General features: G+C 37.1%; 1 protein-coding gene across 4 annotated transcripts in view; it reads right to left on the reverse strand.

Annotated features, from left to right (window-relative positions):
- Positions 1-16,485, reverse strand: part of PLA2G4A (phospholipase A2 group IVA) — a 158,343-nt gene that overhangs the window by 85,802 nt on the left and 56,056 nt on the right. For all 4 annotated transcript variants that reach the window (XM_082401670.1, XM_082401668.1, XM_082401667.1 and 1 more), the window contains 2 exons: positions 2,555-2,703; positions 1,735-1,848 (listed from right to left, as the gene is read on the reverse strand). In XM_082401670.1, the coding sequence (XP_082257796.1) occupies positions 1,735-1,848; positions 2,555-2,703 (263 nt within the window). The remainder of the gene's footprint in view (positions 1-1,734; positions 1,849-2,554; positions 2,704-16,485) is intronic.

Below are 16,485 nucleotides of genomic sequence, written 5' to 3' on the forward strand. Positions count from 1 at the left end.
GGGTTTATTGAGAACCGATCCTAGCAACATGCCATAGGTAAGGTCTGCAGATGTTATAACATTTAGCCACTTCTAACTCTCTATCCTAATGCTCACCAACATGTACTTGCCAAGCCATGTAACTTGTCATGCCTTAGCTTGTTTTATTCTTTCAAAACTCCATGCCTTTGCACTTTCTACTAGAAACTAGAATGCTCATAACTGCTTCTCTGCCTACTGAAATTCTATTCTTCACAAACATTTATATACTGCTTAATATGTACCAGGCAATAAGCACTATATGTATGTACAGATACATCTATGTGAGTATTATATATATCACTATAATCAATTATTGTTATATATTTTATATGTAATGTTATATACTTAATATATAAACTAAGTAATACATAACCATATTTTATATAAAATTATATAAATTATAATTAAATAATTACATCTAAATATATTTAAATGTAATATACATTATAATCTATAATTATATGGATATATTATATATAAATATAGCTAACTCATGTAATCATAAGGATTCTCCTGTGAGATATAATCTCCATTTTACAGACGAGCAAATTGAGATTCAGAGGAACTAAGTGATTTCCCCAGGATGAAACAAATGGTAAGAAACAGAGCTGGGGTTTAAACACCAAACAACCTGGCTTCCAACGACGAAGTATTAACCACTATGTTCACTGTTCGACCTGCTCAAAATCATCTACCGCTATGGAGCCATCTCTGGCCTCCTCTCACAACATAATCTTTCTTTACTCTGTCTTCCCCCTGCACTCTGAACACACCTCATTGATACTTATCTAACCGTACAGTGGTTTCTTTTCATCACATGTATCTCCCTATGTTCACTTCCTTTTCCAACCCCTACCTCACCTCCACCCCAGATGAAGATAATTGAGGGAAGAGCTTCCTGTACCATATTCTTCTTTATGTGCCTTGAACAAAACACAGTGGTTGGTATAGCTCTGGGTAGAAAACATATAGAAGACATGCTTCCTGGAGCAGCTAAAGGTATGAGCAGGGAGTATGTGACTGGAGTGTCCTCAAGACAACTGGGTCACTCTGATTACATGAACTGGTCATCGTTTGGGCTTAAGTCAGTTTCTAAATAGGTATATACTCATGGAATAAATATAAACTATGTATTAGGTCTGTAATTAGGCATGCATAACCAGTATTCCAGTTTCCTGACCAGGATTTGAGTTTGAACAGTTTAAATGATTCAGTGAACAACACATAATTATCATGGGGGTTCAGGAAGAGGTCATTTGGGATGCTAACAGTTAGGAAAGGAGGTAAGAGTTAAGGGATAAGCAGATGTGGGTGAGGGGAGAGATTTGAAAATCATTCCAAGGGACAAAAACACCAAGCTGCTCCCAAAAAGAAGAAATTAATACATTAACCAGCTTTCTGAATCCTGGTCTACCAGTTGCTTACATTTCTCACTGTAAACTACTACACTAGTTTCCTGTAAAATTCAGAATCCAATGTTTGCTCTGTATAAATAATTTCTCTAGGGTTTTATTAATCTTAAATAAATTATTGAAATTTCAGAAATGCAGCAAACCTAAGAAAGAAAGAAAGAAGGAAAGGAAGGCAGAAAGGAAGAAAGACTAGGAAGGAAGGAAGCAAAGGAAGGATTTCCAAACATTAAACTCCAACTTTCCAGGTTAAATAGATTTTATCTGACATAAGGTTGAAAAATAATTCTGTTGTGCTGCTTACTTCGTTGAAAGTAAAAGGAACCTCTTTCTTCTCTCCCACTTTCATAGAAGATATGGGAAATACTGCTGTCCCGAGCGTTTCATCCATGACGTAATTGGCATCCATCAACGTGATCTATAGAGAGTAAAAGATAGAGCAGAGGTATCAAATTTTTCTGGACTCTTTGGAAATTATATCTATAATCTCCATCACACTTAAAAAATGAAAGTTCTCAAGTGATATTTAACAGTCATTTGAAATCCTCAATATTCAACTGGTAACAAGACTTTGTCTTTTGTTTCTGAATGCCACATTTGCTTCTAACATAATAATTAATTTTTCACTTTCCTCATTGACATTATCATATTTTGAAAAATGAAACTTTATCCCCTCTCAGGGGAAATGCTATTTTTGGAATATGAGAAAGAAATTAATGTAGAAAATCCATGCAACTCTTTTGGAAAAGATCTATGTGAACTTATTTTAAAGCTAACTATTTGAACTTTAAGCCAATAAAGTTAATTTATTTTAAAGTCCTAATCAATTGACAATATTTTTATTCTATTGTACTTGGATCCTCCTCTTTCTAACAGAACGAATATTTTCTCCAAAGCACTTGAGGAGGATAACAGATTCTTCCCAGCCCCACCTAACTCCTGTATTTCCCACTGGACACTCACATAGCTTGATGTGCAGTAGCTAGAAGCTCATCTACCATATACTGCACAGCGGGACTCCAACTACATCAAACTGAGAAGAATGAAGGCAGTGAGGGGACAAACTCAAGCATCAACCTCAACATGATGATGGCCATCTCACTGTCCCCAAATGACTCACTTACCTCCAAAACATTGTCCTGATTAGGATCCAAAATAAATTCAAAGGTCTCATTCCACACAGGGTTTATGTCATTATTGAAGTGTTTTGTTCTCTTCCTGCTGTCAGGGGTTGAGGAGATGAAAAGTTCCACATAGGGGTCTGGAGTGTCAACTATAGACAGTAAACACAAATGAGAAGGGGGCAAAAATGTGATTAATTCCTAATTTGTTTTTATTAATATGTGTTATCAGATTATTTTCAATGAATCTGCAATAACATATTCAAAATGTCTGAGACAAAATGATATATAATAGAAGAACGTCATAGGTTATATACTTTTTACATATTATGTCCCTGCACTTCCCAACAGTCCTGTGAGAGGGAATCATTTATTTGGTACTTTATTCAGAATTCCTCTGTCCACCTAGAGGGCACGGTCACTGCAATCAACAACTCAGTCCAACTGCTAGACAATGATAACAATCTCACTCAGCTAACCACAGCGTAACCTTCACCCCAGGACTACGATGGCAACAAGATCATGAGTTCAGGATCATCATGATTGTTTATATTAGAAAAAAAATTAACCTACTATGTTATTTGTCAAACAAAATAATGAAAGTCGGTGTGGCATAAGTATTGCTTGTAGTTATAAGGCTGCCTTGTATGGTTGTACAGGTTGTGCACTGAAGAACTCTAAAGGGAGGCATTTACATTAGTAGTCAACATATATTTCTCTATTTATTATGGAGGTATTCAATAAGATGGAAGTGGACATCTCAAGGAAGTGACAGCTTTTTCTGTTACACATAAAGATCCCCTGAGGGCATGATATGGGTGCCATTTTAAATAGAAAGGAACAACTGCAAATAATGGAACTATTTAAATTTCCTCCCACTATACACATACTTAACAACAAGGCAACTGACCCTGAATGTGGAAATATTGATTACTCCCCCCCTTTTTTTTAAATAGATCTTTATTGGAGTATAATTGCTTCACAATACCATGTTAGTTTCTGTTGCACAACAAAGCGAATCAGCCATATGCATACAGATGTCTCCATATCCCCTCCTTCTTGAGCCTCCCTCCCATCCTCCCTACCCAACCCCTCTAGGTCATCGCAAAGCACTGAGCCGATCTCCCTGTGCTATGCTGCTGCTTCCCACCAGCCAACTATTTTATATTCAGTAGTGTATGTATGTCGATGCTACTCTCACTTCGCCCCAGCTTCACCCTCCCACCCCATGTCATCAAGTCCATTCTCTATGTCTACTCTTTATTCCTGCCCTGCAACTAGGTTCATCAGTACCTTTTTTTTTTTAGATTCCATATATATGCTTTAGCATACGGTATTTTTCTCTTTCTGACTTACTTCACTCCCTTTTAATGGCTCCTTTGAATCCTTCATCTGACAGCACTGCACATACTATATTTTATAAAGGAAACTACACAGCTATCTGTCTTTTCCTACAAGACCGTCAACAACTTGAGGTTAGGAACCAAGTCTTACTCATCTTTATATCTTCAGAACCTAACAACTATCACAATATTTAAGGTCTCCTCACTTAAGGACTCGACTTTTCTCTTTAACACATCCTTTCCTATGTGGCCATTACAACTCATAACCACAAAAACCAACCAAAAACCATCAAGTGATGCCTGATAGGATCTCTGTTGAGCACTTCACATACGTGAGTCTCATTCTAATCTCACAACAGCACTATAAGGTAAGTACTTTTAGTGTTGAGGCAACAAGAACTGAGAGATGTTAAGCAATCTGTCCAATATCACACAGCTAGTAAGTATCAGAGCAAGATGGGACTGCAACAATCATCCTCTCAATGACATCATGCTCCTAAGTGCTGAAGATGTGATCATAAGGTATGGCTTGTTATGGAAAGAGGAGATGGAAAAGAGCTTTGGAGAAGAAGAGGAAGGGAGATAAGCAGGAAGAAAAGAGGAGGGAAGGGGTAAGGATGGAAAGAGAGAGAGGAAGAGAGAGAGGTGCAGAGGTTCATAAAAAAAGATACAAAAATTGAAAACAAAGGAAAAGCAAAAATAATAGTTCTTAAATGATTGGCTTTCAAAGAATAGTTTTTTAAAAAATAATTTAAAACATATACTTTGTCCTTTCACAATAGTTATGGTCAAATAATGTCATCAATGTCCTTCACAGCTCTTCTATGTGGTTATCAGATTTTTTAAGTGGGCTTTTTTACTGTTAAGTGGGAAGATCTACAAATGAGGTATTAGCATTTGGGATTTTCGTTTAGTTAATTTTTCCACTTGCAGCTTATGCATCATTGGTCAAGGGCAGGGGAGTCTCAAAAGTGAGAGTGCAAGGTAAATGCCTAGGGAAAACTAACCACCACACATTTCAGGGCCTCTCGCCTTCTGAGATGGCCCACACTCTGTCTGTGGAGTGTGTTTTCCCCCAAGGCCCTTCTCGCCTTTTGAGATGGACCTCATTGTGTCTATGGAATGTGTATTTCTCTAAATAAACCTGCAAGAAAAAAAGAAAGGAAGGAAGGAAGGAAGGAAGAAGGAAGAGGGAAAGAAAGAAAAGACAAGAAAAGAGAAGAAAAAACATAAATGCCTAGGGTTCTGATTAAAAATACAGACCCTTGACCCACATCCCATAAGACCCATAATCAGGAGATCTGTAGTGGGACTAGGGATCTGCACTTTTCAACAATTATTCTAGTTGATCTGATGTAGGTCATGTTCTGTTCACACTTCTGATATCTTATTTTAGGGGGAAATAGCTAGTTATTCCCATTTCATTTATTTATTTCTTCATATTGAGATATAATTGATATATAACATCGTGTAAGTGTAAGCTATACAATGTGTTGGTTTGATACATTTACATATAGCAATTTCTAACTCAATGTTTTTCTCTCTCAATGGGACCATGGAAGACAAATTAGAAAACAAAAGACTTGGCAGGAAGGATGGCAAGAGGAAATGGGCCAAAGAAGAGAAGGACATGCTACAAGGGGACTCAACTCACTCCTCAACCAAGAGGTGACTGTTCCTTTTCCTTAACCATGTTTCTGCCACGTCTCCAGTACTCAGGGTTGTAAACCACAAATAAAACTACATGTTTAGAATAGCAGGTAGTAGAAGACTATAAAGAAAAATATTTTTCCTTTTTTGAATGGAGGTAGATAGGTGCTTTTAAAGAGAATATTCAATGGCACTTCACATTAAATGTAGAAAAATAAAAATGTAGCCCTTCCTCATCTCATAAGGCTGGTTCTTTCTTACGGGATTAATGCCCTTTTATATGTTTTCCCCCAAATATTAGAAAACACAAAACCAAGCAAAAGCTAATCTAGAAAACAAAAAGTGTGCCAGGAAGGAGAAGCATGCAGATGGTAAACATCATTCATTCATTCAACAAATATTTGGGTGCCTACTATATGCCAGGAACTGCCCATCAAGAAGCAGTTTGGCCAGCACATCTATGTTACTTGACTTGGATCACACAGCTGGTGAGTGTGGAAGCTGGAATTATATTTGTTCTGAGGAACTGCCTGCCCTGGGAACCAACCCTTTAGGGACCATTATGACAATTTGCACAAAAAAGCATCCCATGGACTCCTACTTGTTCCAAAAAATGGCCCGCCACAAAAAGCCCTTGCCTCTAACTCAGAACAATCCTTCCTCTATTGAAATATTCTAACTTGCTTGTTTATACCTTTGCAGCCAAAGACTACCAAATGTATCTAAAGGCCAAAGATCATTTCCAAAAATCTCACCTTAATAGAACGCTTGCAGATCACTGATTTTCTCAGGAATTCCTCTTTTTAATCTATAGCACTTACACTCGCTCTTCTAACACCTTGGAAGTCTTGCCAAAACACAGCAAATAGGTTCACTTGCTGCAAGTTTATGAATAAATAGCCTTTGTTAATTGTGTCAAAAAAAGAAGGGGGAAAAAAAAAAAAAAAGCAGTTTGGCTTGGCTTGGCTTAGATAGGGAGCCAAACACAAAAGTGCAGATTTGAAATATGGAAGTGAGTCAAATGCTAATAGCCTAATTTTAGAGGCAAGAGTAAATGGAAGACAAGCAGATACACTCCACCAATGACTAATAACTCAGTCACCCAGGTTATTACACACACATAAAGTCAAATCGTAGGTGGAGAAATGGCCTTTTGAGGCTTAATCTTCATTTGAATCTTTGAACAAGAGGAAAGACAGGTTTTCTTGGGTCAAACAAGAAAGAGAAAGTAGAAAGTAAAGTTCCTTGGGAGGAACCAGATACGGACAGGATGCAGCAAATTGAAGCGGTATAAGTCAACCAGTGATATTACCATCTTCTCAGCCATTTTGGACTCTCAGTGGGTCATATGCTTTTCCAAATTCTAACTGACAAAATAATAAAGAAATTACCATACAGCAAGATGCCAACCTTATGTGTATATGTCAAAACATCAACAGACTTCTTTTAAAAATTGGAATCCAGTTCAAAGCTGTCATTTTAGTTTCTTATTTTTACTTCTAAAAAAAGTCAGTACTCTAAAATTTTTCTCAAGACTGGTGGTTTTTCTAGTTTCTCCTCTTGCTTCATTGATAAGAGACACCAAAGGGTGCTAAACAGTGGAAAACCACAGACAGCTGTGAACTGTGATACTGCAATCTGCATCATTGCTAATCTTTGCAAGTTAAGAAACAGCTGTAGCAGTGGTAGACACCGCAGGATGAAAAGAAGTTTTAAGAAGCTATTTTAAAATTGGATTAAGATAATCACATATCTCTGTTCAGTTTTTTTTTTAACATAATCTATAATCTTCATTGGCATGGTAGCGCGTGGAAACTTTGAAAGGCGAAAGCAGTCCATTTTGACAGCAAAACTTAGCCCAATGCTTTAGAGAAGTTCCTAGAAATGCATTGAGGGAAAAAAAAAAGTCAAACACAGGAAAAGAAATTTTTTTTTTCTCGCCTTTGTACTTATTTCATGCCTTTGTGAATTAATGCCTATAGGGTAACTGGGTGTTGAGTCACTGATCCAGCTTCACCTTGATTAGCTCCAGCGAAAACAGGTGGCAAGGTAAAGACATAATGTGTGGGTAAAGACTTACATCTTATCCTTTTATCTAAATCTTGACTAACAAAAATGTTGGGGGTGTGGGATACAGATCTGATGCGTGTAGACATGAAATTACAGGCACCACAAATAGCTTCAGAGTTCCCGGGTTATAAAACTTCTTATAAATTTCAGTAGTTGAAGGAGCGCCCGCCTAAAGTCATAACAGGTCCATCTGTCATTTTGGCTTTGTCTGAGTAATATATTATATGATTCATCACAGGAGCTGGCGGCAGCTTCTCAACTCCAAGTTCGATTTAAAATATGCTCCGTTTGCTTTCTCATATCCATTTTGCTCAGTAGCAACTTAAACGCTTTGCTTCAAATAAAGATGACCCATAACCTGTTACAATTCATGCGATATGCAGCAAAAAAAAAAAAATAAACAAAACCCAAAGGAAAAGTCCTCCCAAATCCACAGTCAAAATGTCCTATTCTGAATAGCTATGTCCACTGATGGTGAGCATAAAGCAGTGTTTTCCAAAACATAGTCCACTAGAGTATCTTCACAGTATCATCTGGAGTGTTAAAAATGCAGACACCTTGCATTTTCAGTCTTCAGTGAGGGCTTGGAAATCTGCATTTTTAACAACTTGACCAGATGATATTTACGCACACAAGTTTGAAAAATGGGATTTAAAGTATATTATGACAATCAAATACAGAACAATGGTATAATAACACCCACAGAAAAGTAGAAACATTTCGGCATTGAGAAGTCAACAGCCTTCGTCATGGATAGTCTGCCCATAGACTATATTAAGCACAATCCAGTAATTCACGTCTGTTTCTCTTAAGTCATTAAATACATTTTCAAGTGACCACATGAAAACAAATCCAAGAATAAAGTATATGTGGGTGCATGAGTTAGCAATCTATTTAAGGTGATGGACTGATATTCAAGTGTTCTGCTTCATTATCACCAAACTAGGAATGCCATAGTAAGACCAAAAATTAAATGATAATTTGTTGAAAGAATGCCTCTGAATACTATTTTCCAATGTGGTCACTCCTTTAAATGTTTATGATTTAGTGATAATGATAATTACATGGTGAACTTAAAGCTTTTAAACATAAAGGCTGAAAAACTTAAATGTTTTATGATTGCCAACTTTTTCACTATCCCTGCCCTATGCCAGCAGAGTTGCAGGTATAAACCCTAGGAAAGTGATGGTTAGCCCCACTATAAACGTATGAATTTCCATAACAGTTTAGTTCTTTTCTTAATGTAACGTTTTTATTGAAGGATAAGATACATGCAGAAAAATTAGATGATTGTAACCATACAGTTTGTTGAAGTTTCATAAAATGAACTCACCCAGGATACCACCACCCAGATCAAGATATAGAACATTGCCAGCACTCCAGAAGCCTTCCTCACCTCCCTCCAGAAGGGTGACCACTACCTTACCTTCTACCACCAAATAATATTTTTACCTGTTTCTTATCTTTATATAAATAGAATCAAGAATAGTATATACTCCTACGTCTGGCTTATTCTGCTCACCATTAAATTTGTAAGATTCATCCATGTTGGCATGTGCAGAATAACACATTCATTAATTACTAATGTAAACTGTTTCACTGTATGAGCATTCCATAAAATATTTATCCATTCCACTGTTAGTGGACATATGGATTGTTTCTAGTTTGGGCTGTTACTAATGGTGCTGCTATGAACATTCTTGTACATGGCATTTGGTGCACACATTTTTATGTTTCTGTTGTGAAATTCCTAAGAATGGAATTACTTGGACATGGAATTATTATGCCATTGTACACCCTGATGTTAATGTTTACATGGCAGCAATCATTCTTAATATTTAATAGTCAGTTTTGTAATTTAAACATCTGGTGGATATGTAACGGTATCTCAGTATGGATTTAATTCATACATCTTAGATGACAATATGAGGTTGTATATTTCTTTATGTATTTTTATTGGATAGTCTCTTGAGTGAAAGGCATACTCAAATTTTCCATTTGCTTCTTTTCTGTATAACTGGTTCCCTGGTAAAATTCTCCACCTTGCCAACTATATTCTTGAACATATTAATCTTAGTTATTTTAAAGTCCATATCCAATACTTGGGGATCTATTTATTTTTCTTGATCTTACTTTTTTGGTCTACCTGGCAATTCTTGACTGAATGCCAGAACTTTTCATGAAAAATTGTTCGGGAGCTAGACCTACCTCCTCAGAGGACCCATCTTATTCTCCAGCAGGCAGTGTGAATGGGATGGATCTACTCAGTTTAATCAAAAATTGAATTGACTTAAAACTTTGTAAAATTTAGTCTACTTCTTATTCACTCCCACCCAAAGCTTTTCAACTGAGAGCCAGGGGTGTTTTCTAGGCCCCTTTTATTTGGCAGTTCTGATATCCAATTTTTTCCCCTCTTAGCACTGTGAGACTGCCAATAACTCTTCTTTGCTTTTCTCATATTTTACGTTTGCTTCTTAGTCTGTTGCCCTGCACAGGTTACAAATTTGGCTCCTGCACATGGTGGAGGCACTGACTTGCAAGCTTCTCTAGGCTTCCCTTCTCTCAGGGATCTTGTCCCTCAAATTCTAACTGACTTGGTTCTGAAATCCAGTTTTTATGTCCACAAGTCCTTTGAGATTGCCAAAGCTCTAGTAGATTCCCTTACTCTTCACTGCTTGGCCACGTCTCACATCCCCATCACCCCCAAACCCACCTAGATTACACAGTGGATTGAGAGGAAAGTGGCTTGCAGAATACGGGGCCTACTTCAATGACTTCTCTCCTCTCTGAGATCCTGGTCCCTCAAATCCCAGTTGACTCAGCAGCTTTTCAATCCTTCAGACATTTTTAAAACTTAATTTAATCTGTGTTTTCTAAATTTATCTTAGGAGAAAGGAATGCTCTGCTATTAGTTACTTCAGCATAGTCCAATGACCATTTAACTGTTAACTTGACCAAACATATACTAATCCCTATTCTTTTTTATTTCCATCCTCCACATGGCTGTTCAAACTTTTACTGCTTTTCTCAAGTCACTACTCACTATTCCTCATCTAAGAAAATAACTCAGGTTCACACTTCACTAGGAAAACAAAAGGAGAGGATTAAATGTTCTCTTCCAGTTTCTCTTCCCTATACTTCACAATTTAAAAAATATATTTATAATTGAAAATTGTATTTATTCATACTTAAGTTCTTTTCTGATGTCTTAGAAGAAAAAGTTTCCATACACTCTTCTCTCAATTTCAAACTATTACACCTCCTCTCAGAGATTTCTCATTTATTTATCCCCAACCCCAAATTTAATCTGTAAATATTTGCTTGGGCATGGCTACTTCCTCTCAAGCAATAAATATAAACAAACATTGATTATCTTAAAAAATAAATACAACTTTAATTAATTCTGCCAATTCCTCAAGATCTTTCCTCTCCTCCATTAAAGCTTTTGGAAAAATAAATACAGTTTATATTTACTGCTTCTAAATCCCATCACCTATAAATTCCTAACCTACTATGCTCTGCCTTATTCTATTACCATAATCAGTCTATTCTCTCTATTGTAACTTTTTTTGGTAGCTTTATTGAGATGTAATTGACATATCACATTGTATAAGTGTGAGGCATACAACATGATTACTTGATACACTTACCTACTGCCAAATGATCACCACAGTAGAGTTAGTTAACACCTCCATCACCTCACATAATTGCCGTTTCTTTTTGTGGTGAGAACATTTAAGACCTATTCTCTTGGGACTTCCCTGGTGGTGCAGTGGTTAAGAGTCCACCTGCCAATGCAGGGGACACGGGTTCGAGCCCTGGTCTGGGAAGATCTCACATGCAGCGGAGCAACTGGGCCTATGCGCCACAACCGCTGAGCCTGTGCTCTAGAGCCCATGAGCCACAACTACTGAGCCTGAGTGCCACAACTACTGAAGCCCAGGAGCCTAGAGCCCATGCTCCACAACAAAGAGAGGCCACCGCAATGAGAAGCCCGAGCACCACGACGAGGAGTGGCCCCTGCTCGCCGAAGCTGGAGAAGGCCTGTGTGCAGCAACGATGACCCAATGCAGCCAAAAAATAAATTAAAAAAAAAAAAAAAGACCTACTCTCTTAGCAATTTCAGGAATATAATACGGTATTATTAACTGTAGTCACCATGCTGTACATTACATCCCCAGAACTTACTCTTCTTATAACTGGAAGTGTGTACCTTTTGATGGACATCTCCCTATATCTACCCCCTCCCCTCCCCAGCTCCTGGCAATCACCATGCCCCTATCATAACTTCAGTATAAAATTCAATGAGCTTTTTCTCAATTTTCATCAGATTTGGCATATATGCAATGCCCTTTGTGCAATTATCTCCTTCTTTTGTGCCCAAGTTATCATTTTTTTTCTGATTCCCTAACTACCTCTCTAAATGTTTCCTCATTGTATCTTAATTTTTTCCCCCAAAACTTGCCACTAAATTGTAGACTTTCTCTTCATAGCTGTTACATATCTCCACTAGAATGTTTCAGAAGGAAATGAACACTTTAAAAAATTTAGTGCTCATGTAGTCAAAACCAATTTGAAAAGGAATTATCACAGTTATTTATACGGTGGTTTTTTTTTTTTTTTTTTTTTTTTTGGCCACACCACGCAGCATGTGGGATCTTAGTTCCCCGACCAGGTATCAAACCCATGTCCCCTGCAGTGGACGCTCAGAGTCCTAACCACTTGCCCACCAGAGAAGTCCTATATAGTCTTAAGAATATTCGATGTGCACCCTTCAAGTCACATGGCACACATCAATCCTATAGTATAATTATTCTCGGATCCTTTAAAGCTGATCATATTCAGGTTTAAGTGGTAGCCATCATGCATTCCTTCATTTCCTCAAGGCTTCAAGGAGGAAGCAGTACAAACATGACAAATATAAGATTCTTGATTACATGTCCATATATAATCTATTGCTAAGTAATCCATTTTGAATTTTTCCCTAAATGCAAGAGAAAAGAAAAACAAAGCAAAACAAAACCAAAAAACTAAAATAAAAACATGTTCTTTTTCCTGACTTTCTTATTTTATTTCATGGTACCATATTTCTTGCTGTCTGAGCCAGAAACGTGAGAGTCATTCTCTTTTCCTCATAGTTCCTGTATCCTATCTGTCTCCAGCTTTTACCTATTTCACCTCTAACATGCTGGCTCCTCAATTCCTCTCAAAATATCACTTACCCAGTTCAACTGGACTATTCACATAATTTCGTAGTTGCTTATTCTCCCACATTCAAGCCACTCTCCATAATGCTGCTATAGTCATCTTTGTGAAACACTTTTGACTCTTGCTGCCTACAAAGGCAGGCCTAACCTCTGTGATAAAAGGCCTACAAGTCCCCCTCACCCACCGGACCCTGGGTTTCCTTCCAGGCAGTGACCCTCCTCCACCAGGCACGGGAACATCGCTCTCGCAAGTCAACATTCAGGCCACGGAGCATCTATGAAATCCACACATTTCAAACATTCCGCACCGTCATACTGGTGGCAGAAGTATCTGTCCTGTCCAAGAGAACATTGCTTCTCTTTTACTTATGTGTATCATTATGTTTTCATTTGACGTTTTAGCTGATAACTAAACACTAGTAATTCATAACTAAATGTTATCCAAGTTGTTGTCCTTGTCCTAAGACTATCCAAGATAAGGGTCCAAAGACTGTACACTTAAAGGATGGGTGGAATGAGATGTTCTCTCTATGCTTCCCTTATCTAGTTCATAAGTCAACTAGTTGTTCTATTTTCCTATCGGGTTAAATTGGCCACTGCCAATCATGTCTCCTAGTAGCCCCATCTACGTAAACCTGCATAAAAATAATTCTACTTCAACTTGCTGATTTAGGTATTATTATTCTCAACTCGTAGGTAAGGGAATTGAGACTCCCTTGAGGCATTTAGTAAGTTGAGCAAGGTCATTTAGAAACAGGAGTTTAACCTAGTCTTTCTGAAGCCAAATTCCTTGTTCTTTCAAATATACCAACACTAACAACACTTACCTATTTTTGCCTCTATTAAACTGTAAACTTCATGATAGCAGAAACCACATCCTTCCAAATTACTATTGGATCCAAGAGTCTAGCACAAAGTCTGAAACATTATAGGGACATAATAAATATTATTGAAGTAATGGGCGATGGACTAGCTCTGAGCAATACTGTAGAAGAGGTGACCTTTGTTATAGGCACAACAATCTCCCCTAACTTCTTTTTACTCTTTGTTAGTATGTCTCAACTTTCCTAGTGCTTTGCCCCACCCCATTTATTTGCATTTTAATATACAAATATCATTGTCAATCATTTAATATATCAATGTCGGTTATGTTTTTCCAAGTGCATTTGTATTTAACCTTTATTTCCAAGTACTAAATGTGAAAGTAAATAAACGAACAAACAAACATATCTTCAAGTCCCAGTGTGCCTTCCTTAATAACTCTAAGGAATAGGGTAAAGTGCCAAAGGACTTATTTATGAGTAGCAGCCCCTGATCCCTCCAGAATGGGCTCAAAATTGGAATTGTTATGGCTATAGGTGCTGAAGGGCAGTCCCTGCAAATTGCTGGAAATGCAGAAGCTGGAAACGTTAGTGAAAAATTCAATGTGGTTTAGTAAAACAGAACTTTGGCAGTAATTCTCTATATATTGGAGAGAGAAGTACAAAACCCTTACACCAAGGCAGCATTGTCTAGGAACTCAATCATAGAATACCTTTTCCTCATTTGAAATTACGAAGCTGTTTTGTTAACACTGTTTTGGGATCCCTTTATCAGGCAGAGTGTCCGGTTTGAACGCCTCCTATTTTTCATTTTCCTTTTGCTCACAGCCTCTGATCTAGCACGGTATTTTCTCAGTGTCACATGTTTCCTTTTGTAAATGAACATGAAGCTATCAGAATGTACCATCAGCCAAATGAATGCCAGGAAGAATGTCTATAGCATCTACTCACAATCGACTTGGTACATTTTGTACTAACAATTGACTTACTACAGTAATGAAGCAGGCTACAACCCAGCCTACAGTAAAAGTGACTTATTATAAAGAATGCTTATATTCATGAGAGAACAGAGAAAGATACATGGAAAGTGACCCAAAGAAAGTTAAATGAACAGAAAATTTTGTCGTTGCCTGCATTGCCCTTTTACTTAAATCTCTATGATACCTTTTTGGAAGGAAACAAAAATACTTCTGTTATCAGTGTTTCTGCTTGGAATGGTTTAAAGATTTATAACCTAGGGATGTTTTTTGGAATCCCTTTAGGTTGGAGAGAAAGTAATTCTCCAGAAGTTCTTATGTAGTATTATAAAACATATTAATTTATTTATATTATTAATTTTAGCTGTATGGATTTAGCTATATATTTGGATTCCACTCTATACAAGAATAATTCTTTTTCATTAAAACAGGAGTTCTTAACCTTGACATTATTGACATTTGGGGCTAGATAATCCTTTGCTCTGGGGTACTGTCTGTGACCTCTACCCACTAGATGCCAGTAGGATCCCCCAACTGTGACAACTAAAAATGTCTCCAGGGACTTCCCTGGCAGTCCATTGGTTAAGACTCCATGCTTCCAGTGTAGGGGGCGCGGGTTCCATCCCTGGTCTGGGAACTAAGATCCCACATGCTTTGCGGTGTGGCCAAAAAATAAAAAAAATAAATAAAATAAAATATAAAAATAAAAATGTCTCCAGATATTGCCCAATGTGCCTGGGAACAAAATTGATCCCCAGTTTAGAAACACTGCACTAGAGCAGGGTATTATCCCTGCTACCTGACATTTATTCCTAGGGCAAACCATTAAAAATTAGCTAAATTCCCTAAATAATATAATTAGAAGTGTTATATCAATCCCATTTTTAAAATATTTTCTTACTTTTTTTTCCAAATTGAAATGTCCCACCTCCATTCCATACATTAGTACTCTACTTAAGTTATAAAACCCATCTCAGTCTCCATTCAAGCTACAAAGTCTTCTCAGAAGCTTATTGTCAACACTTTTCAAAATTAGTAATACTGTATAATCTAAACACACAATTACTGAGTATATACTCTCTTGGAATGACTTTCCAAAGAGTTATTTACACCCATTTCATCTTCCCAGCTAGACCATAAGTAGCTCAAAGGCAAAGGTGCTGCACGAGTAGACACCGGAGTGAGACAGGCTTGAGTTCTAGCCCCAAAACAGAAGAACTGTGTGATTTTGGACTATTTATTTAATGTCTTTAAACAAATCCCTATATTGGTAAAATTAAAATAAAAAGATCACATATCTCATAGTGTTACCGAAATGAGTAAATGAAATATAAGGTCCTAAGACCTCTGCTTAGCATTTTTGTTTATTCATTTAACAAACACACTGTGTACATTATGTATCAAGCACTTTTCTAAGCACTTCATAATCTAATTTAGTCCTCATTAAAAAATCTAGGAGGTAGGAGGGATAAATTAGGAGTTTGGGATTAACATATACATGCTACAGTATACAAAATAGATAACCAACAAGGTCCTACTGTATAGCACAGGGAACTATACTCAGTATTTTATAATAACCTATAAGGGAAAAGAATCTGAAAAAAAAACATATATATGTATGTATAACTGAATCACTTTGCTGTACATCTGAAACTGACACAATATTGTAAATCAACTATACTTCAATTAAAAAAAATCTAGGAGGAAGGTATAATTATTACCCTACATTTAATGTTGAGGAAATTGAGACCTAGGAAAGCTAAATAACTTGCCCAAATTCACATGGTTAATAAAGGAGAAGGGAGATGTGAATCCAAGTAAGCGAGTTCCAGAGTCCTTGTCCTAACCATTAAGCCATGCTTCCTT

The sequence above is a fragment of the Balaenoptera borealis genome, assembly GCF_965194805.1.
Source record: "Balaenoptera borealis genome assembly, chromosome: 1".
NCBI classification, from domain to species: Eukaryota; Metazoa; Chordata; class Mammalia; order Artiodactyla; family Balaenopteridae; genus Balaenoptera; species Balaenoptera borealis.